General features: G+C 37.3%; 1 protein-coding gene across 2 annotated transcripts; it reads right to left on the bottom strand.

The window, feature by feature from the left end:
* Positions 1 to 975: 975 nt before the first annotated feature.
* On the bottom strand, positions 976 to 22461 carry PPIG (peptidylprolyl isomerase G). 2 transcript variants are annotated; one of them, XM_039723616.1, is made up of 13 exons: positions 22301 to 22461; positions 14933 to 15012; positions 14742 to 14816; positions 12361 to 12468; positions 11840 to 11884; positions 9068 to 9155; positions 7933 to 7962; positions 7700 to 7839; positions 5579 to 5783; positions 4024 to 4191; positions 3491 to 3575; positions 2573 to 2709; positions 976 to 2251 (listed from the first exon to the last, which is right to left on the bottom strand). In XM_039723616.1, exons 2-13 carry the CDS (start codon positions 14991 to 14993, stop codon positions 1132 to 1134), a joined length of 2262 nt encoding a protein of 753 aa, XP_039579550.1. In that variant the 5' UTR covers positions 14994 to 15012; positions 22301 to 22461; the 3' UTR covers positions 976 to 1131. The 2 variants fall into 2 exon arrangements, with proteins under 2 accessions (XP_039579550.1, XP_039579474.1); XM_039723540.1 differs by lacking the exon at positions 22301 to 22461 and adding an exon at positions 17370 to 17388.
* Positions 22462 to 22467: the final 6 nt, after the last annotated feature.

Genomic DNA, 22467 nt, shown 5'->3' on the forward strand with positions numbered 1-22467 from the left:
GGACTGCACATATGGGGGCACTGCTGCAGCAGCACAAGCCAAACTCCTTCTCTTCCGTGAAGGTGTGGTGGTTAAATACAAACTGGGGTGGGACCTAGAGGCAGGAGAGGAAAGCAGAAAAGGGAGGGAATTGGTTTGAGGGACAGTAGAGAATGAGAAGGAATTCACAGTTACATTCTTTAGAATGACGGGAAACAAGGAAGAAAGCAAATTTCAGTTTAAAAAAAATTAAGAGCATGTTTTGAAACATTACTTGAAATTCTGTTTCAACTACTCCAAAAACCAGTACTGGAGAACTGCAAGAGTTTTCTCATGGACTTGTTAAGAAACAATGTTGGAAGGATTTCCTGGTTCCTTATCTGATCCCACTGTAAATTCTGGTAATCTGCTTCCTCTCTGTGCATCCACTAATTAGGCAACTGAGGAACTGAGGCAGGGTAGTCTGAAGCATTCATTTCTGCAGTAGACGACATGAAAGCACGGAATGGAGAGTTACAGGGAAAAAAGTCATGCTGATGAGCACTTAAACATTTTTTTAGGACAAAGAAATAACTCCCAAACACAGATGACTGCCTTACTACATGAATGAACTCTACTGCTGGCAGTGACAGAAGTACAAAGAAAGATTTACTTAAATTAATTCACTTTGTGATTACAATAAAAACTAACACAGTTTTCCTCTACAAAAAAATTTCCTTAGGATTTATACCTACTGAAAAACAGATGTAGCAAGACTGGAGTAATGGATACCTTGCAATATCCTCCTAGCTTTAAGATGACATGTAGTTTATCTGCAGTTTTCTTCTTCATATATGGAACAAGCCTCTCTGCAGGCAGCCATTGCTTGCACTGAACTATGGTCATCAGGTAAAAAATAGAAGTGGCATGGAAGTTACCTTTTAGCTGACAACACACAGGAAGGATACATAATCCAATGAAATATTTAAAACACAGCACACTGTATTACACATGTAATTTGTTTTTCATTTCAAGTTTATTAAAACTTTAGCAGTACAAATGATCCAGGTTTTAGATTATCAAAAGACCAAACTGAAGTCCACATCTTTAAAAAAGGCGTTCCCCAAAACGTCTCTAAAACTTTGAGACAATGGAAACATTAAGTCCACAAACTCATCCATGCCTGTCATCATCTGTTCCAGGACTTGTTTCACGATCAGACTTTTTATCCTTACTAGGGACATGATCTCTCTCCTGACTCTTTGATTTTTGGTTAATTTCTTTTTCTGCTGAGGATCTGGTCTTTTCCTTTTCTTTACTGCTGCGTGAATATGATTTTTTTGCTTCTCTCTCTTTGCTACTTGGTCTCTTTTTTGAGTCTGGACTTCTATCCTGATCTCTACTAGACTTCTTATCTCTGCCAGATTCAGGACTACTACTTTCACGGCTTTTTGAACGCCTCTTCCTTTGGCTTTCACTATCATTCCTCTTATATGAGCTTCTACTTTCCCTATTTGAATACCTCTCTCTGTTTCTGCTTTGACTTTCATCCCTCTCTGAACTCCTTGATTCTCTCCTCCTCCTACTTTCTCTTCCTCTGTATTTATCTGGTGTACCTCTCCTTTCTCTGCTTCTTGATCTTCCTCTCCTTCTTGTTTCTCTATCTCTATTCCTGGAATAGTCCTTACTTCGACTGCGATCCCTGTCCCTGCTCCTTGATCTTCCTCTCCTACCCCTGTCTCTGCTTTTGCTTCGATCCCTTGTTCTGCTGCTGGAGCTGTGTTTTCCTCTAGCATGCTCACGCTCTTTGCTTCTTGACTTGCGTTTCTCCCTGTCTTTGCTCTTCCTATGCTCTTGTTCATTACTTCTTGAGCCTGCTCTTTTACTTCTCTCCTTGCTCCTACTTCTTTCTTTCTCTCTCCCTCTAGAATCATAGTGCTTTTCTTTTTCTCTACCTTTCTCGTGGTCTCTCTCTTTGCTTCTTGATCTTAGTCTCTTTTCATCATGTCTGCTGTGCCTGGAGTCTCTTTCTTTACTTTTTGATTTCTCTCTGCTTTTACTATGGCTTCTAGATTTAGCTCTCTTCTTGGCTTTGCTTTTGTTATGTTTGTCATCCTTTTCTGAATTTCTTCTTGTCTCTCTGTCTTTACTGCTGGATTTGTGATCTTTTTTCTTCTCTTTTTCTCCTCTTCGGCTTGGACTTTCAGAAACTTGCCTGTGGTCTGATATTCTTCTCTCTCTACCTCTTCCTGGGCTCTTTTGATTATCTTTCTTGGTTTCATTTATTTCACTCCTTGGAGAGAAAATATACAATTTTTAAAAACTTTTCATTTTCCTCCACTCTGAAAAATTAAACCAGAAGTGAGCCAGGTTCACAACTAAAACTTCACATCAGATAATTTTTATTAATAACTACGTATTTGCAGTAGCATGGTTGAACTCTCACACAATTAAACAATGGAATAATCAAGTCAGAACCCTGGCTTCTTGAATGCAATTGTAATTGAAAATCCAAGATAACAGGTATTACTTTTAAATAAACAACAAAAAAAATTAAGAAGTAAAAATTTTTTAAAAACCCCATATGCACATGCTCCAGAAAGAATAGTCTTACTTGTCGCCTTTTATCCATCTTTCTCCACTAGACACTCTCATTCTTTGAGCTCTTTGCATTTCTTGCCTCCAATGTGGAGGAGTTTCACTGCGCCGGAATCGATCTCTTGACCTGGATCTGGAAGGCGTCCGGTAGCGCTTGGAGGAAAAAAGAGAAAATCCTGTCTTAGTCTGAATTTCACATGCTGTGACACCTAGGCAAGATTTTCACCCCTGGCACTCGGTTCTGTATTGCACCTAACATGACACTTCACATGTATACACCAAGTTTCCACTGACAAATTCTAAACTTACTGAAAATGTATCTGACATTTAACTAAAGCGGGAATACAAAGTCTGATCAAATAACTGATTTTAAGGTAAGGTCTACATCAGGATTTCTGTAGTCTGATGAGAGGCTTTCTGCTACTTTCAATTTGCACAAATGTTTGTTTACTAACAATGAAGATTCATATCTTTGACAGGCAATGCAAAAACAATACTTCACACTGGTTAAGAATTTTACTAAAAATTTGAGGGATAGACTTCAGTTATGAAAAACATTTGCTACATGCAGCACATAGCATATGGCTTCACAATACTGAAAGAGCCAATTTGACAGCTACCCCCTGCCCAAAGGGGAAGAAGCCTTCCCAACCCTCTTGGCACTGATGTTACTGGTTCTGTGTTCACCAGAACCCTTCTTGAGCTAGTTCCATTCACCAATTCAAATATTACCATATTCACTTAAATAAAATATTTTAATGCTTTTTTTCACCACCTTCTCTTTTCTGTCCTCCTTCAAGCCTCAGTCCTCAAATAAATTACAATGCACTTCTTTTTTAAAAATCAACTATCCCAATGAATATGATCAGTACCACCAGCAGTGAGACTGTGCTACCACCTTGCTTATTTTGAAGAACAGATTACAAGCATTTACCCTTGGTCCTCTTCCTTTTATTTTCCTTCCAGATCTGGTGACTAACAGTCTTCTCTGGTATGTTGACTGTGAGTTTGATAGATTACTAAAAATAATTTAAAAATAATGAAAATCAGTATTAAACCTCTTCAGAAACTAAATAAAAACACACCATTTTATTTTTCAGCAGACAGTAACACCCACACAGTAAAACTTCAATCTGTGACCACAATAATTTTACAAGATTTCCAGGTTTTTCAATTTTTAAAGAAAAAATTATAGACTCAGACTGGACAGTTCCAATGCATGCTAAATGAAATTATGCCTGTCATTATACATTCTTTACTCACTAAAACCATTTTCAAAGACTAAGCCTTTGTTCTAGGACGAAGAAAACAGTTTCCAATAAACGGAGAAATCTATTTTCCATCCAGCAGTGCTTACAACATGGAACTGTTCAATATGGAAAAGATTCAACATTAGAGTTCTAAAACAGTAATGTGATCATACCCCTGCCAGCACATATATGGTCAGACTTAAACCAGATATATTACCTCTCTCTTTCCTTCTCTCTGCTTTTTCTCTCCTTTTCTTTCTCATCTACTTTAGGAGGACTTTTCCTCATCAGGAACCGGTTTTCAGGTATAGGAGGAATTTCTTCAGGACGGACAGTAGATAATGGCTGTGCTTCAGTATTTTCATCTTCACTTTCACTGGATGAGCTTTATTTTTGTACAGAAAATATGCATAATGAGTTATTTGGATTAGGGAGACCCTCCAATCTATTTAAATAATTCAGAAATTCTCTTAATTTAATATACAACGATACCACAAGAATCTCAGAAAACAGAGCTATTTCAGAAACAACTTTTCCCCCCATGATGTATTTGTTCCAAAGTATGCAACAGCAGTAGATTTCTGACCAACACTCTTTCTCCACTTATTACAATGGTGCAACACCAGATGTATACATACTGTCTATTCAGATGCAACTTCTTAGTTCTAATTATTTTGTGTTAAAAACAATCTCAAGGGACTAAAAAATTAAGATTTTACACCAGTATATATAACTGTCTACAGACGATACTAATTTCAAGCAATTTACAAACTTCTGTGAAAAGGGCTTAGGTGCACAGAAACAGTATTTAGGCAGCACTGCCCTAAGTGAACGTTTCTTAAATTTCACTGCTATCTTAGAAAAATGTGACTTGCACTGTGTCCTAGGGTGACTTTATGATGCTTGCATGCTCAGTCATCTGTTCTGTTTATGCTGGATATCAGGTTCTGCACCTTAAAGAATGGGTTTGAGAGCAAAGTGGGGGAGAAGAAGCTCAGAATTTGTTATCAGAAGCTGCACTTACTCCCCTGCATCGTTCCCCTGGACTGTGCTGTTTTATTGTTTAATATTATTCATTTTTTATGCTTGTGAATACTTTGCTTTTTAAAGAAACAATTTTTTCCACTTTTCTCCAAGGATATCTTTTCCTAAATCAGCTGGGGGAAGGGCCACTTCAATCTGCTTTTCTAGAAGGACCCCTTTAGGAGTTTCCTCCCAAATTTGCCTTAAACCAGGACAAACTGACACTACTTTTATCTCACACTGAACTATAACAAAATTATTAGATTCAAAATAATATTCTCAGAAGCAAGGCTGCTTTCTCAGTTTAATCATCTTCCAGAACTGCAAGAGTTTTGGCATATCAGACCCAAAAACTTAAGTACGTTAATTTATTAATTTTATATTTATTTTTGCTATATTCCTGCATACTACATTTTTTCTAAGTTCCATTGCATATGGTTCAAACTGAATTGTACAGAAGTAAATTCATGGCAACAAACTAGTCCTACCCATTTCCAGCCTACCACTCCAACCTTTCAACTGAAGTCTTAGTTCATTTGTTTACACCTGTACATGCTGCAGTACATAGGCACATGAACATGATCCTTCATGATCATATCAGAAAATTTATTCTTGTATATGGAAGCCAATGATTTCCCAGACTGTGAAACCTGCATTGCTAGTTTACACAAATGTAGTCTGTAGCTATTAAGACAAGAGAATGGTACTGTATGGTGTACATGTAACAAAATAAAAATCTCAAAACTGACCTCTTTTTGCTTTTCTTTCTCTTTTTCTTTTCTTTCTTATGTTTCTTGGAATTTCTTTTGTGTTTCTTTTTTCGTTTTTTAGATTTCTCTTCTGAAGCACTCTCAGAATCCGACGATGAATCAGAAGATGATTCTGAATCGCTTGAACTTTCCGAGTCACTGGATGAGGAAGATGACTTGTGTCTCTTCTTTTCTTCTTTCTTAGCTTTAGATCAGAATAGCAAAGACACATTTTAATATCAAACACTTCTAAACTAATCTCAGAAAAATCACCCATCTTGCAGCTGTCTCTGTATCTTGTATCCTGGTATGGACCAGACTATTGTATCTTGTATCTCTCAGATTCTTGTAATTGTGTCGTGAGATTACTTCATCAAAACACTTAAGAACAAATTGACACTTTGGAAAAACATTGTTTCTCCATAGTACAATAAAGGATATGTCTAGAAAAACAAGACATTTTCATAATTTGGATTTATGAAACTTTAAGTCTAAACTGTATACTGTCAAGCACTTGCAGAACCATCTAAGTTTTCTGATGATGTTTTATACAACATAAGCAACATACAAAGAATTCTTTAAAACTTATTTACACATGTTTATAAAAAAAATTCTTTAGCTTCAGGTTTCACCTGACTTCATCAAATCACTAATAAGAGAAATTTTGAAGCAGAAAATAAGAGGCACAGATTAATAAACCAAGTACTCACTGAATTTACCTCACTATCCTAATTTGTTGGGTTTTACATTCAGAAAGCAGTGATACAAAGAGTGGTGAAAGGTCTGCTCTTCACAGTGATGTAGCACACTCACTTCCAATTCAACAAGCTGAGATTACACTTCTGGGGAACAACAAGCTAGCTGGAGCTTTATTCATAGAACAGGATCAGAGCTGTGGCATGTACCCCAACAGAAACAATCCTGGCCTACTTTTATGGTAATACACTTTATGGATACCTTTTTTCATGTTACATCATTAACAAATCCCCACACGGGTAGTGTGGATGAAATTCGACCCCATTGCACTAAATCTCACTTATTTTTCAGCTTAGCATCACAGACCCAACTCATAGCTGCGTGACAACTGAGATGAGCTCAGCTGGTCAGAGCTTGGTCAGAGCACCAAGGTTTGACCCTGGTAGGGACCAGACCATTCACCTGGTCCATAATTCACACTCCATAAGAGCTGGACTTGATGATTCTTGTGTGCCCCTTCCAACTCAGAATACACTGTAATTCTGTGACTTACACAAGGTGTTTTCCATGTGTTTATTCACAAGCCTCACTTGATACAGACTAACAAAAGCCTGCCAACCTACTGAAAAACTTCCACCTTTCACAGAGTATACTGGCCTTCCAGTCACTTCCAGGTGCAGTACAAACTAGCAAGTACTCCTACCAGTTTAGGACAGCCTGCTGAGTGGAATCAGCTCGTTCTCATCAGAAAATTTTAGGGCTTCTTGCAAAATGCTTCCAAAAGACAATTCTCTATGATTCTCATTTTTCTTGTATGTCTAGACCAAGATAATTGCTCTCTGTTCTCAAACTTTTGCTCAACATCCTTATTTTAGTACTATATTTAATAAAAAGTCTCTGCAATATTTTTAGATTATCTAAATACATAAGTATTTACAGAATGTAACAAGTACATATTTATAAAAGAAAAATTAACATTTTTCTAAATAATTTCAATCAAAGGATCTAGGTGTAGGCCAGGTGGCAATGAAACAAAGAACAATCTCACCTCACCTCTAAATACTATGAATACAAATTCAACACCTTCCGAAGAAGTATGAGTTATCAAATGAAGACAGACTGCCACCAATCTCCCTAACACAGCACTCTAGCTGATATGACAAGTGCTTGCCAGCTTTGTACTAAAATGTAGTGAGTATAAGAAAATTCAAGACAGGAGAAGCTTTGAAAAAAGGTACATGATTGTTCTTTAATGTCTTTTGCACCAACAACTTTTAAGCTCTTTAGAAAACAGACTGCTCTGCAATGTTATACACCTTTTCACCAACCATGCCATCATCTATTACAAGTTTCTAAATATTTTTATAAGCGGCCAGCATGGAAGAAAACAAGCAAAATTACCTCATATGTCCAATTTAACTTTACCTTTGGATTTTGGAATTAACTCTCCACAACTGAGTATGCGTACTTCAGCATATGGTTTACTAGATGCATCTGTTTTCTGGTTTTCTATTTCTCTCACAACTTCCTGACCTGAGATGACTTGTCCAAAAACAACATGATGCCTGAAGAACATAAACAAAAGTAAGTATTCTTAGCACTTAACTTTCTCAAGGCAGCTCCCAAAGAAATGTAAGAAAAAAAGAAGAGATATTTACCCATCCAAATGAGGTGTAGGTTTAGTTGTTCTGTTGTTTCCAGATTTTAAATTAAAGAGAAAAACAAAATCAGTATTAGTGAAAAGCAGGTAGCATTCAAATCATATAATCTACACACAGGAGGGTGAACATTATTTTGAGTACACTAATAAAATTGAACAAAACCAAGACATATCAGTCTATGTTTGTGTGCAGTTAAATATATTTAATGTTTATGTAAAACTACCTATTCAATGAAACACTTTGATTATTACATTTTACTGAAAAAACAAAATTGCACATAAATTTTTAGACAGAATCCTCATATAGGATATAATAAATTTCTTCTTATTGAATTATATAAACACTACCAGGAACAGATACAAAAATCTGCAGGAAAAATGCAAATAACCTCTTACACATTAGAAAATAACCAGAAAACTGGAAGAAAAAGTATCTGCATGTAGAGATTACTTGACACAGAAGCAGAACTGACTCTCTCTCTTTCCCCCACACTAGCATTACTAAGGCATGCATGTCAGTTATGGAAGACTAGAAAACTGAGATGATTAGAGTAAGGATCATTCAGGAATCCCAAAATAAGGTTTTAATGCTGACATCCACAACTTGTTATGTTAACTAAGGCCATGATATACGGGTAAGAGTAGAGTGATGTATTTTGAGAATACTTTCTCTACATAATGTAGAATTTAAGAGTCTACTGTAATATATTTTTATAAATTTAAGAATTTACGTTTTACTATAAGTAAGACTGTACTGGAAAACTATTTTGTGATTAGAAAAAGCCCTCTACTACTGTAGGGAACCCCCAGAGCTGTTTTGCCGCCTTCCTGAAAACAATTTATTAGAGTACTAAGAATTTTACAAGAAACTAACAGGTTTGCTTTTTTGTGCAAGTTAGAACACAGCTACTGAAAACTACTGAAAGCCCTTTTGCACAGAAAATTAAATACAAATAAACACATTAGGGGTAAAAATAAGTACTATTTTGGAAAATGGCTACTTCCAGGCAAGCTGGTAAAAAACCATCAACTTTGGCTTTGCACAGGAGCTAGTCTTCAATATTTAAAAGGATTCCCTTTACAGCTTACAAATAGCAAACCATATACACATTTCAAGACATTTCAATACTTACATAAAGAACTGTGAACCATTTGTATCTTTCCCTCGGTTGGCCATTGAAAGGAGAAATTCTTTGTTGTGCTTTACAGCAAAACTTTCATCTAAAGAAAGTGTTTTCAGTTACTTTTTAAGCATACGATATATGCTTAAGTAAATGCTATCATCTAAGTAAATGAAACCTAATTAAATAAATCTGTTAGTCACTTGAATGAAAAGTTGTATTAAAAATGGACTAAAAATAGCAGCTATTTTTAAAGCATCATTCTGTTCATTCTATGTAACAAGGAGAAATATGAATACAATGGTTTATAGCCTCAGAGGAAAAAAAAATTAAAATTTAGTATTCTTGCACAAAAGATCTGTCTCCTACCAATGTTAGCAGAGATGTTTAAGTTGTTGTTCTATTTTTCTTTGGAACAAAAGCTGTGTATTAACTTTTAATAAATCCCTAATTTTCAGGCATTTTGTTGTTCTGGTTTTTTGTTTGGTTTTTGGCTTGGTTTTTTTGTTTTGGTTTTTTTTTTTTTTTTTAGTACACACAGATAGTTTGATAGCAATCCCAAACAATTTGTTTGTCTGACAGACAAATGAATTTATCAAGTTAGCCGTTAAGAAAATGAGTTTAACTAGTTTAAGTTCAATGAATCCTACTTCTTATGAGCAAGGAATTGTTAATAGTTCAAACTAAATCCCAACAAAACTATGAAATTAAGTAAGTGTAAAATGTAACCACTATTCTTCATTTAAAACACCTGTAAGAAATCATCCTCTCCCTTCTTTCCCAAAACAGCAAAAAGTCTTTTGAGGGAAGGAAATTCTGCATCCATGAGGACATTTGTTCAATACTGTTAGGATACAGATGGCAAGAGGAAGTATTAACAAAGAAATGTACAATATTCATAATGCTACTGTCACTAGCCATGAAAGGGATGGTCCCACTCACTCTCTAATCACTTGTACAATAGCATCAAATGTCAATCTAATCCTGTGGTGCATTGGTTAATTGAGCAAAACTTTTCACAAATTCAGTTCCATACTGTGACCAGCAAAGTTGAACAGGCAGCCCAATACTGTCAGAAGGTAAGTGGAGGTTGTGCTCATTTTTCCATTTCTCCCAGCCATATATTTCCTCAAATCCAGCTACTCATTGGTGTTGGTTCTTATGCTTGCCAAATTGGATCCACTCACTAACATGGGTATTTTTTAATTTTTTTTTTTGTTTTGGTTTTTTTTTTTTTTTTTTAGTACACACAGATAGTTTGATAGTAATCCCAAACAATTTGTTTGTCTGACAGACAAATGAATTTATCAAGTTAGCCGTTAAGAAAATGAGTTTAACTAGTTTAAGTTCAATGAATCCTACTTCTTATGAGCAAGGAATTGTTAATAGTTCAAACTAAATCCCAACAAAACTATGAAATGAAGTGTAAAATGTAATCACTATTCTTCATTTAAAACACCTGTAAGAAACCATCCTCTCCCTTCTTTCCCAAAACAGCAAAAAGGCTTTTGAGAGAAGGAAATTCTGCATCCATGAGGACATTTGTTCAATTCTGTTAGGATACAGATGGCAAGAGGAAGTATTAACAAAGAAATGTACAATATTCATAATGCTACTGTCACTAGCCATGAAAGGGATGGTCCCACTCACTCTCTAATCACTTGTACAATAGCATCAAATGTCAATCTAATCCTGTGGTGCATTGGTTAATTGAGCAAAACTTTTCACAAATTCAGTTCCATACTGTGACCAGCAAAGTTGAACAGGCAGCCCAATACTGTCAGAAGGTAAGTGGAGTTTGTGCTCATTTTTCCATTTCTCCCAGCCATATATTTCCTCAAATCCAGCTACTCATTGGTGTTGGTTCTTATGCTTGCCAAAATTGGATCCACTCACTAATATGGGAATTTTTTTTTTTTTCTCTAATCATCTTTAGGCATTTTATTGGATCCACTCACTAACATGGGTATTTTTTAATTTTTTTTTTTGCTGCAATCATCTTTAGGCATTTTAGCAAGCTGAATCAGGCTAAAGTTTGATCAGAGAGTCAGTGCAAGGTAAGGCCTCCTCCCTTTTTTGGCAGTTGCAAACTGTTCATTCCACTGAAGACCTGATATAAATTTGCAGCCTGGGCCAACTACAGCAGTGAACAATTATTGTGTGAGCTGCAAGCCTGGACAACAACCAATGGCAAAAAAAAGTATCCAGGAGGGGAGAGGGGCTTAACCTTGCCTGGGTGGCAGCTACCCAGCACCTGGGCTTAGGTGTAACACAACAACTGCTCCAATAAACAGAAATGCTCCACTACATTTTGGACAAACACAGGCTGAGAAACGCAGCAAGTGTAACTTCTTCTGCAACACTGCCTGAAAAGAACCAGGACTGTGAGAAAACAAAAAGCTCCATCTTTAATTCATCTTGGGTTCAGGAAAGCAGGGCTCTTTGCAAGGAAACACAACCCCATCAACACCTTTCTCCCTTTCCCTCAAAGGGAAACCAGCTTTTAAGCTGAGCAAGCAAAAAATAGATATCTAAAACCAGCAATAAAAATGTATGTCTGGTAAAAGGGATAAATACAAAGGAGTTCAGCTTTAGTTTTTCATTCATTAAAATGGTTCATGTCTTAAAAGTAAAATAACTTAAATGGGACAGTCAAAGGCCTTCAACACCAGACAAAATGTTCTTAAAAAATGGAATTCAGGTTTACAGAACACATACTACAGAACATAAAAAGGTGACTGTTTATTTTAACACCAAAACAGAACAGGCTGATAGAACTCCTACCTTCAAAAAAGCCACCATAAATGGATTCTCCTCCTCTGCCATTTCCTTAAAAGAGAAGTGACAGTTAAAGTAGTGATTAAAAGAGTTAGATTATGTGGAAGGTACTTCATAATACTGATGTAACTGCATTCAAGTCACTGACATTATTCTTTAAGATATGCAAACACAATCAAGATGCATCTTTGTAATCCAAAAGCAAAAAACTTGGAAAACAAGAAAGTTGTTTCCCTTTTTTCTTTATTTCCCAGCAGCAGATAAAGTATTTTTTTCTCATGCTTCAACCTTTCAATAGTAGGTATTTAGCTCTTGGAATGATTGAGATAACTTGAGCAAAAGTGTGTGAATGCACATACATAAGTTTATGATACAAGTTTTCATGGAAAGGTTCTCACACAGAAGAAAGGGGGGAAAGCAGGGATATCTGTCAGAGAATAATTAATTTAAGTAAATGGTTCTAAAAAGAACTTTTGCAGTGTTTTATTATGTAAGTGGCAAATTTTCTTTAAAGATTCACGTCATACCTTCACTGAAGTCACCTCCTTGGATCATAAAATCTTTCACAACCCTGTGAAACAGACAACTTTTGTAATGCAATGGCTTTTGGGTGGACTTTCCTGTACCCTTTTCACCTAAAGAAGAGAATGAACAAAACCAGAAATTACTCCCTGCATCTACAGAATCTTCATTACAAAAACAGTTCTATATAAAGCACTCAACCAAAATTATCTTCTGTGCTCTGAAAAACTGGCTTGTGAGGCAGACACTTACCTGTAATACCAGTAAGAAACTGGCATTTAAGAAAGCAGTGCAGAAACTACTTTCTGTCTCTACAGCTATGCTAGAAGAATTCCTTACTGACATTAGTATACAACTCTGGTCACTGCCAAGCAGATTGACTGAAGCTAAACATCCAGTTTACATTCATGACAACTGGTATGGCTCAGAAACGTGCGAGAAACAATCAGACCTGTAGTTAAAACACAGCAAGGTTAAGGTACCATAAAAATTTGTAAGAAAGCCATAGAGGCAGGGGGAAGGAGGAGGACTCTCATTCCCTCCCCTGCTCATGATGACAACTGCAATCTTCCTCCCTTGCATCAGCTCTGCCATTTAAGCAAACTCTGCTTCAGCTACAACACAATGCTCAAAGAGAGAGGATTTCTGCTGAGTTAGCAAGATGAATGGCTCATGGTGGGTTCTGTGAAGGTAACAGTAAGGTAATCAATGGGACTTCTCAGGGAAGACCACTTCCTCTTCATGCTGGAAAGACATCTTCCTATAATCTTATTCTGAGCAATTAAACTGGCAGCTTTTGTCAAGGGCAGTTGACTCTGAACTTACAGACTGGCGGATTTGAACAGCTAGAAAAAAACCCACTTTTGATAGGAACTCTGATAAATGTGAAGCTGTGTATGTTGCACTAACTTGGCACACGCCAGGAAAACATGGAGCTGTTGATCCCTGTTTTATGAAGACAGCACACACTTTTCAAAACTTCCAGAAAGAAAGATGAGTAAGGAAACAGAAATTAAAAGTTTTAATAATTTGCTGATGATCAATAATAAACTTTCTGCATATTTGTCTCACTATTCTTATATGTGTTAAGGCAGCATAATAGTTCAGGATCTGAATTTGATTATGGATGTCAGCAGCAAAGGATGAACTTAGTAATACTTGTTGCTGACCTGAAACACTGCTGCAGACTTCAATTCACAAATATAAGGCAGCAGTAGGGAGTAACACCTTTATTCAATAATTTGACTTTTGGACAGCTGACAGCAGATAAAGAATGCCAGTCACATGTTAACATAGTCACAGCCATTAAAAATTATTAAAGTTCAAATCTGTTAACAAATTTTGATAATCTGATTTTGTGCCAGTAAAGCTACTGTCAGATCAGATAATGCCTACATTCCTGCAGACATCCTCAATGGTGTGCTGCATGATCTAGTTAACAGGAATATAATCATGTATCCACATCTGATTCAGATCATATTAGTACTGCTGAGGGATTCACTATTAACAGCTGCAAACTCTTGACCTGAAAAACAACCTAGCTGGAAGGAAAGGAAGCAGAAAAAGCTAAAGACAGAAAGCAGATATGCTATTTATGTATTCACTGAGTTATTCTTGTGACAGTAAACTCAAGTTTTGCTAAGCTCTCAGCATTTGCAACAAAAACATGCAGTCCACAGGAAAGTAATTCTGTTTGTAAATGTTTCCAAGGGAGAATCTCCTGAGTATTTTCCTCAAGAAATATACTTTCAATAGGAGCAGAAATTACCAGTGTCCATCAAGAAATTAAAATAACAGAAAAAACAACTGACGAATAAAAGCATCACCTTTCAAATTCCACAAAGTATCATAAGACTGAAACATAAGTCTGCATGGTTGACCTCTTGTTGGCTACCTTTCAAGACTGGATGATGTTATATAATGTGAACACTAATATCTGTGCTAGTAACAGAAAATCAGCTTACTGTGCCTGTATTTAAAGTTGGTTAGTATACACTCCCTGAACACACTAAGCCAAAGCTGTAACTGCTTTGACTCTACATCGTATGTGTAGGATCATGTGTGCCATCAGCTAAATACTCAGAGGTGTCAAGGACCAATGCTGAACTTACTTTCATATTTAAGAAAATGTCATGAATAATAATAGACATCAAACTAGTTAAGATGACATTACATTAAAAATTACAGATTAAATAACAACTGCTTTGACTCTGCATCATATGTGTAGGATCATATGTGTGCCATCAGCTAAATACTCAGAGGTGTCAAGGACCAATGCTGAACTTACTTTCATATTTAACAAAATGTCATGAATAATAATAGACATCAAACTAGTTAAGATGACATTACATTAAAAATTACAGATTAAATAGTAAAATCTACAAACCTGTGCAAAGGCAGCGAAAATTCTCACATGTCTTTGGACACACATCTGAAAATAATTCAAAGACCACTCTTCCAGCTAGAAAAATAAAAAAACACCGTATTTACTGTGAAGTTAAATGGTATTTTTTATTATTCCTATACATATCACATATGAATATCATGCTACTGAATTGATACTTTTAATTTTCTTACCGGGTACATTGTTGATGGCTATGTCAAAAAAGCAACGAGGTCTCTGGACCTTTACTCCCATGGCTTCAGAACTCTAATTACTGTAAGCAATAAAAATAAAATTTAGTTTTCCCTTCTGTGTACTGAAATCACGTGTAACTCAATACAGGTGTAAGTCAATACAAAAGTCAATAAAAACTGCAGAAAAGCAAACACAGACAGCAAACCTTAGCATTTTTTGAAGTTCAAAAAACACCAAGTACTTTAGGTCATTTTTAAGTGTTGTAGCACCAAATCACTGATTTTCTTCATGTCTGCTGCAATAACATTAAATTTAAACTTGAGTGCCATACTTCAGGTGGGGAAATACAAAAGGAAAAGATACTGTGAGATATGGGCAAGACTTTAGAATTCAATTTTCAAATTTCAAAATTCAGTATTTCCTGGATTCCTGTCATGGCAGTTACCAGGCATTGCTCCAATTAGGATTCAAACCACTCTTGACAAAAATAATACAAAGGTGCAGCTGTTCCACAACTGCTAAGTACAATTATTTTGGTTTTTCATTGCCCCTTTTCCTTTTATGTCATTCTTTATCTCTTAGGACACCATCTCTGGTATCATTCAAAAGACCTATAGATACATAGAGCTGCTTAAGGACATGGTTTGGTTGTAGATTTGGTACTGTTAGATTTACTATTGGACTCAATGGTCTTAGAGGAGTTTTTCCAGCCTAAATGATTCTGTGATTCCTTATAGAGAATTTTACAGCAACTTTTGCCTTATACTGCATAAATCCTTTTATTTTTGTGTAACAAGCTATGTCTTAATTCCATTTGCCTCTCCAACATTCCAACATTATGTACAAACATATTCTTTTTCTTTTCTAAATCCCTATCCTCTCTGAGTTACTTCAGACTTGGGAAAAAAACCCAAACAGTGACACCAAAAGGATCTGTAAGACAGGAGTATCTTTTCCAGAATTTGGAATGTAATCCATACATTTTCAGTCCTAATTATTTTTTATTGCCACAAAACATGGCTCAAATCTAGCTGACATACTGCACACATCTCTCCTAAAGCTTCACCACAGAACATCCTTGAAAAATTCAATTGTCACCATCTGCCACTCTCAGCATATGACCAAGAGGCTGTAAAAAACCAAGACAGCAGTGTAATCATGTTAGCCTATATTCTCTCCACTTGTCCTGTCACTCCTAGCATTTTGCTGAGATTACGCAGCAAAAATCACAGGAACCATGCAGCACTGGTTTAAATGAAACACAACTCAGTAGTTCATTATTCATGAGACTTTCAGCATGAGAAGATTTAAAAAACAATGCACAATCTCACTAGATATTCTCTAGGTGTGTAACAAATACATTCATACACACAAGCCAGATCCTGGTCCAAAACAGCAGGCTTATCTCAGTCTGCTTGAATTGAATTAGTATTTCTCTCCTATTAGTACAACCAATTTTGTAGCTAGCAGAGAAGCAGAGAAGATGTCCACAGCTGAAAACTCTGATGCCATCAGGTTAGCAGGAGGCTGCACAGACTGTGAGCAGTGCAAGGAAGGCAGGGTGTGGCCAAGGGAGGGGAGGAGAGGGGAGGGTGTGGACAGGCTGCTTCCAGAGCTGACCCCAGCCACAGCACAGCCACCCACGGCAGGGGCAGAACAGACCACTCAGCTGCACGGGGATACTTCTTTCAACAAAACCTTTCACAATAAATGCTGTAATAAATATTGTTTGGTGGTAGAACTGCCAGTTTTAACTGAGCTGAGACCTCTAAGGATCATCAGTACCACAACTGATTGGCTGCTTGTACTCAAACTTCAAGCATTTAATCCTAATGCTTAAGTGAGAAGGAATTTCCTGCTTTGCAAGCAGTTTGCTTGAGAAATGTAGAGGTATGCCTTAACATTTATACACAGTATTTTAGCCAAAATAAACGACAACTATCTTAATATGTGACACGTGAAATAATTAATACATGACATGTGAAATAATATGTGAAATAACTTTTATTTCAAACACTGATAATGACTAAAGCTATGTTGCAAAATAAATATAAATATATCTATGTCAGTTAATTTTTAACTCTGTTTTGTAGAGAATGGGAGAGAAAAATCAGAAATAAAGACTTCTACCCAACTACCTATCCCTACCAAGTTTTCTCAATTTGATGTTTTTCTACTTTTACATTGTTTCATGAACAGTGGAACAAACAAAGTTAGTCCATATTCTAACCATCACCTCCAGTGTACCCTGCAGTTTCCCTAAATCCTCCAATAATATCCCCTAAACACCAGCTGCACCAGATTCTAAATGACAGGTATGGCAGTGGGTCAGGATGAACCCCCTAACAGACACCAGGCCAAGCAAACGTATCTCACTCTCAAGCTCATGGTGCCCAAAAACCAGGCTAAGCTATCAGTGACATTTATCCTACCCACCTCTCAAGTCAAGTGAGCGTTTCTTCTCCAATATACTTAAGTATCCTCTGCACTGTTATTTCAGCCAGACCTTTTCCTGATGTGCTACAGGGCAAAGTACCAAGTTACAAATGGTCCTTAAAAGTAATAATTTCTATTCATGTAGTAACACCAAACACAATCTTCTACATAATGATTGTTCAAAACCTGTCCATATCGAAAGCAAGTACAGGGGGTCTGAATGTTAAATACAAAATCAGCAAAGAAAACCACCAAAAATATGCCAAGACTAAAGTCACAAAATATCAACAATGAAGTCAGAAAATCACAGACTCAGTAGCACTACATATCTGATAACAATAAGGCTTAAATGATTTGTGCTATTTCTCTCTCAAAATTTCTTTTCAGTTAGAACATGGATATTCTTAACCCTCAATACCCTGTGTTTTTTAATTGTGAATTTGATGAATTTCACTAGTGAAAGGAAAACGAATTTGATGTCAACCCAAAAGATGCTTACTATACATACATTCAAAAAATGCGTATGCAGGACAGCCTTGGTAAGTCAGTTCACTTTTTCCTTCCAAAACTCTAAGAAAGGACAAAATATCAGCCCAAGTACTACTCTGAAATTTTCAAATTATTCACCATTCTCAAGCACCTTCTGTTTGAAAAGGCTCTTGCTAAGTCTAAGTAGAACCTATAACCAAAAAAAAAAAAGCCCCAAAGCCAACCAAGCACCTAGAATATCATTTCAGCATATCTAAAAAAAGGGCTTGTTTCTTTTATGTCTGAAAGGAGAATTACAGTTCAGCTTAGAGCATATTGGTATTTGTTGACGATTACACCAAAAGTACTCAGTCTCGTCAGAACAGCTGCACCCACAACCAACATCTCACCAACTGTGTCCCTCAGGGTTTACATTACTTCACACCTCCATCACTCATTGTTTTGTTTAAATATTTGCAGGATAAAGCTGGCCAGCTCAAGACCAGGCTGCCAGCAGCTCTATTTCTCCAAAACGATCTGTGCTAATGGAAAAAGATAACTACCCCAACTGTTCACAATCCACCAGGGATTATCAGTGATATTTGCTGATATGTTTAAAAAACACATCTTGTGGAATTTTATTTCCAAAATCACCTGTGCTAGCAGGGATCTGGTAATAATACTTTTTTAACATGTACTGGAGCCTTTTGACTGAACAGGTTAGAAAGCACTCACAGATGCACATCAACTGAGTATCAGCATGTCATGCATCCCAAAGAAAGTGACAGCAAGCAGCAATACAGCAGTATTTCCTTGTTTTACAGGAGGGGGAAAAACAACATCCTTTATAACTGTGCTGAACTACTGATTTGTTTCAGTCCCAGTACAGGACAGAATAGTAAGCAAAGACATATTTAGCAGGAAAAAGATACATTGTGTCCTATTCCTTCACTTGCTCCCCTGTCATCACCAATTCTTCCATATTTTTAATTTTTCCTTTACCTTGCCTTTGAATGTGCCTCCTTACAATTACCTGCACTGATCTTCATCCAATGTCCAAACAAGGCAAACAATAAAGTACATAAATTCACATTCCTAGCATTTTGTTTCACACCATCTAAAGGCAGCAAGACTAAACTACATTGCTACATATTTCAAAGACAGGCATGCAGAATCTCCAGAAATGTACTTTAAAGCAAAACTTTGCATTCAGAAAATGCAATTGCACAAAGTGAACACAGAACATATATTCTTTAAGGCTGTGGTTGCAGTCACTTGAACATAAATGTGGGCTGATACTACACCAGAGGGCTCCTACACCCACATGTTTAGCCTGCAGACAAGAGGCTACTTGGCTGCATAAGAACCTTTCCTCCTCCCTCCACAGGATGATACAGCAGCAGCACATACCAGCCCAAAGTGATGGCAGAGGCACAGACTAAAAATGTTACAAGCTCTTTCCAGTATGGATTAAACTAGAAGTAAATTTATGATTTTTGAACTGGGAGACATGAAAATTTTTTCATAGATCCATTCCTGTAACCGAGCTTGCAGCTGTGTGAGCATGATACCAAAAATAAGAACAATATGTTTCACATGAACGTGAAAAACCTTAACAGATCAACCCTCTATCTCCATAATTTCCTAAGCATTTTTCCCTAAATACCACCACCTTTTCCTCTGTGCTTCATGATCTCAAAACTCTGAATTAGCAGCAATGACATCTAAAAAAATGATTTTTTCTTCATTTCACTAATCAGCAGCACAGGATTTTTGTTGCCAAATTTAGGAATAATGAGCTACACTAGAACAAATTTCAGATTTAGGATGACGTCTTTGCAATCAGATGGATTTAACACACCTATAAGAAAGAAAATATTTGCTTTCTACACAGCTCTATGAAATTTATGTAGGAAGATTTTCAAGTAATCATTAAAAATCATGCATTAGAAGCTTTCAATCTGACAGTCCCTTCAAAAAAAAACCATCTATAAAATAAAACTTTCAACATTTTTGCAGGCAAAAAGGGATTCACAAAACTTTTCATCAGGCCTCCTCTCTACAACAATGTTAAAAGTATTTACTGGACTACTGACATAGGATTTGTTTCCCTCTAAAACAGGAAATCAGACACCTGACAATATCAACTGTTGTCTTCTACAGACATGAGGCAAGAGAGTCTTTAGAAAATATCACCCTTAGTTAGGTCCTGACTAAATATGCAGTACATAACCCTAACCCTACTGCACCAGTAAATCATTTATACCACTTTCAGTATGATTTCTTGCAATTACAAACATGAATTTCTTCTTGTACTAAAGTATAACAAATGCACACCCAGTTTTAACACCCCAGCTGGGAGAGCATAAAATTCAGCTGAGAAGGTAGTAACATTCTGAAACTGTTCACACAGAAATACAGGTTCCCACTGGATCATCCCCTTTATTTTTCTAGAAAAGGGATTCCTATAATGAAAATGTTAAAATATCCAACCATGCTCTTGTCACGTGCAACTAAAAATTGATGTTGTCAAGTCTTAGTCATGATTTTCTATTATCTAATTTATACGTAAAGTACTTTTTCTTCTGATTTGTAAAAAAATACAGGTGTTTTCTGTAAGGTCTGTACACAAATAAGTGCACTTGTTGGTGTGAATTTGAATAGGTCTGGATCCATTAACTTTTATTTTAAATTTTAAAAAGTGCTAATAAGAAAAGGCAAGAGTATGCCTTGCATGAAAGGAGGAAAAAACCTTTTACAGGGTGTAATCTCCAAGTCATGCAAATCCCAAAATTAATTTCAGCAGTGGAATCCTTTCCTACCTGTTACTGAAGGTGAGAGCAAGGCAAGACAACCATGCAACAGTAAGAGACAGCTCTGGATGTCGACCCATATTTGTCAACCAGAACCAAAAAAGCCTTGCTGTTTCACGTTTTATTCTCATGTTCTACCCCCTTCTCTACTCCTCTAGATCTCTTCTATGCTTCATCCCAGCCTCTGACCTAAACCTCACTGCATTAGAGGATGGCCACATTTTTTTTCCTGGCACTCACTGACTCTCATCCAAATGGAAGCTGGCTCCTAAATTACCATCACATGGAGGATTGAACTGGTAGTGGAGAAATTATGCTGCAACACAGTAAAATCCTCCACTCCATAACATATTCTTCCCTCTAAATTCCCTCATAATCCCCAGATTTTCTCCTATGAAGAAAAAAAACCAAATCTTCTCTTGATAGCAGCTTGATGACTGCTAGCTAATTAAAGCAATAATGTTTGTTTCACAGAAGAGGACTGAAAGAATGGGAAGTCTTAATGAGAAACGTAGTCCCAAAGGGTGCTCTCAGAGAGCTACTGATGCTGCTATCCTTTCTATGCTACCCTTCAGATCTACTGCACCTACAGGAAACTACATTATTTCTGAAATATTTGTAAATAATTTTTATAAACGATAAATCAAGCCCTGCGAGTTTAGACAAACTAATGCTTCATAAATCATGTCTAACCTACAAACTGTTACCATATTTTTGTCGTGACAGCACCTAAAAATCTGAGTAATGCTGGACCCCAATGCCATGGGAATAGTGAAACAAAATGGCGGGAAGAAGATTAAAAAAAACCCAACAACATAAAACCATACCAAAAAAAACCCCAAAAAACACCTAGTAACATTTATCCTTGTCCAAAGAACAGCCTCTTCTGCTGACAATATAGAAAAAACCCATGAAACTTCCAAAATATTCTCTCAGAAAAAATACATCAAGATAATATTCTGATGCTTCTCTTAAATCAGGTCTCAGATGAGTACTAAATATAATTAACTTATCCAGTCAAACATTAGGAAACTGCTGGCCAAAATGACTTAATCATCATTTATAAATTTTCTAATTGTGACTGAACCTAAAGGCAATGTTTAGCACTACAACAGATATTCTGTCCAGTTTCAGTGAGCTATTTCTCTTAAGTCTCTCAAAGCCTCTTCAAGGCCTCAAAGTACAGCCATATATACGCAATACTTCTCGTTTGGTCATGGCTGCAAACAAAATGAGCCTGAAACTCAATACTCATAGAAATCTTTGGAACGCCTTAAGAAATCCCTAAAAGAGGGACAGAGGAGTCTCCTGCCAGACATGGTAGCTCCTACAGGCTGCACTTTCCTAGGAGAGGCCTGCAGAGGGGAGAACATGTGGCACGCAGACAGCCCCGCTCCTTCCTCGTCTAGGGGAGGAGGGAAGACTCATTCAAACTCTCCAGGCAGCAGCCGAGCCCGAGCAGGGCGCTCGCTGCGGGCACAGACCCGCGGCTGGCCAGGCTGCGGCGAGGCCCGGCCGGCCTGGCAGAGCCGACCCCCGGCGCGACGTGCGCCAGGCCCCGTGCGCCGCTTCACCCACCCTGCCGCTCCCGCCCGCCTCGGGCCGCACTCGCGGCTCCTCGCACCCTTCCCTCCCAGGGGCCGCCCTCACCCGGGATGCGCCGGGCGCTGCGGTCTGCCTGATCCCCGCACACGGGCGGCCGGGCCTTGCCAGGGGCGTGAGCAGGGAGGCAGCGCGGGCGGCCGCCCCAGGCCCGCTCCGAAGCGGCGGCCGGGAGGGGCCGGAGCTCCTACCCGCGCCGCGACCGCGGCTCAGGC

The sequence above is a fragment of the Passer montanus genome, unplaced genomic scaffold (genome assembly GCF_014805655.1).
Source record: "Passer montanus isolate IOZ18808 unplaced genomic scaffold, ASM1480565v1 scaffold1, whole genome shotgun sequence".
NCBI classification, from domain to species: Eukaryota; Metazoa; Chordata; class Aves; order Passeriformes; family Passeridae; genus Passer; species Passer montanus.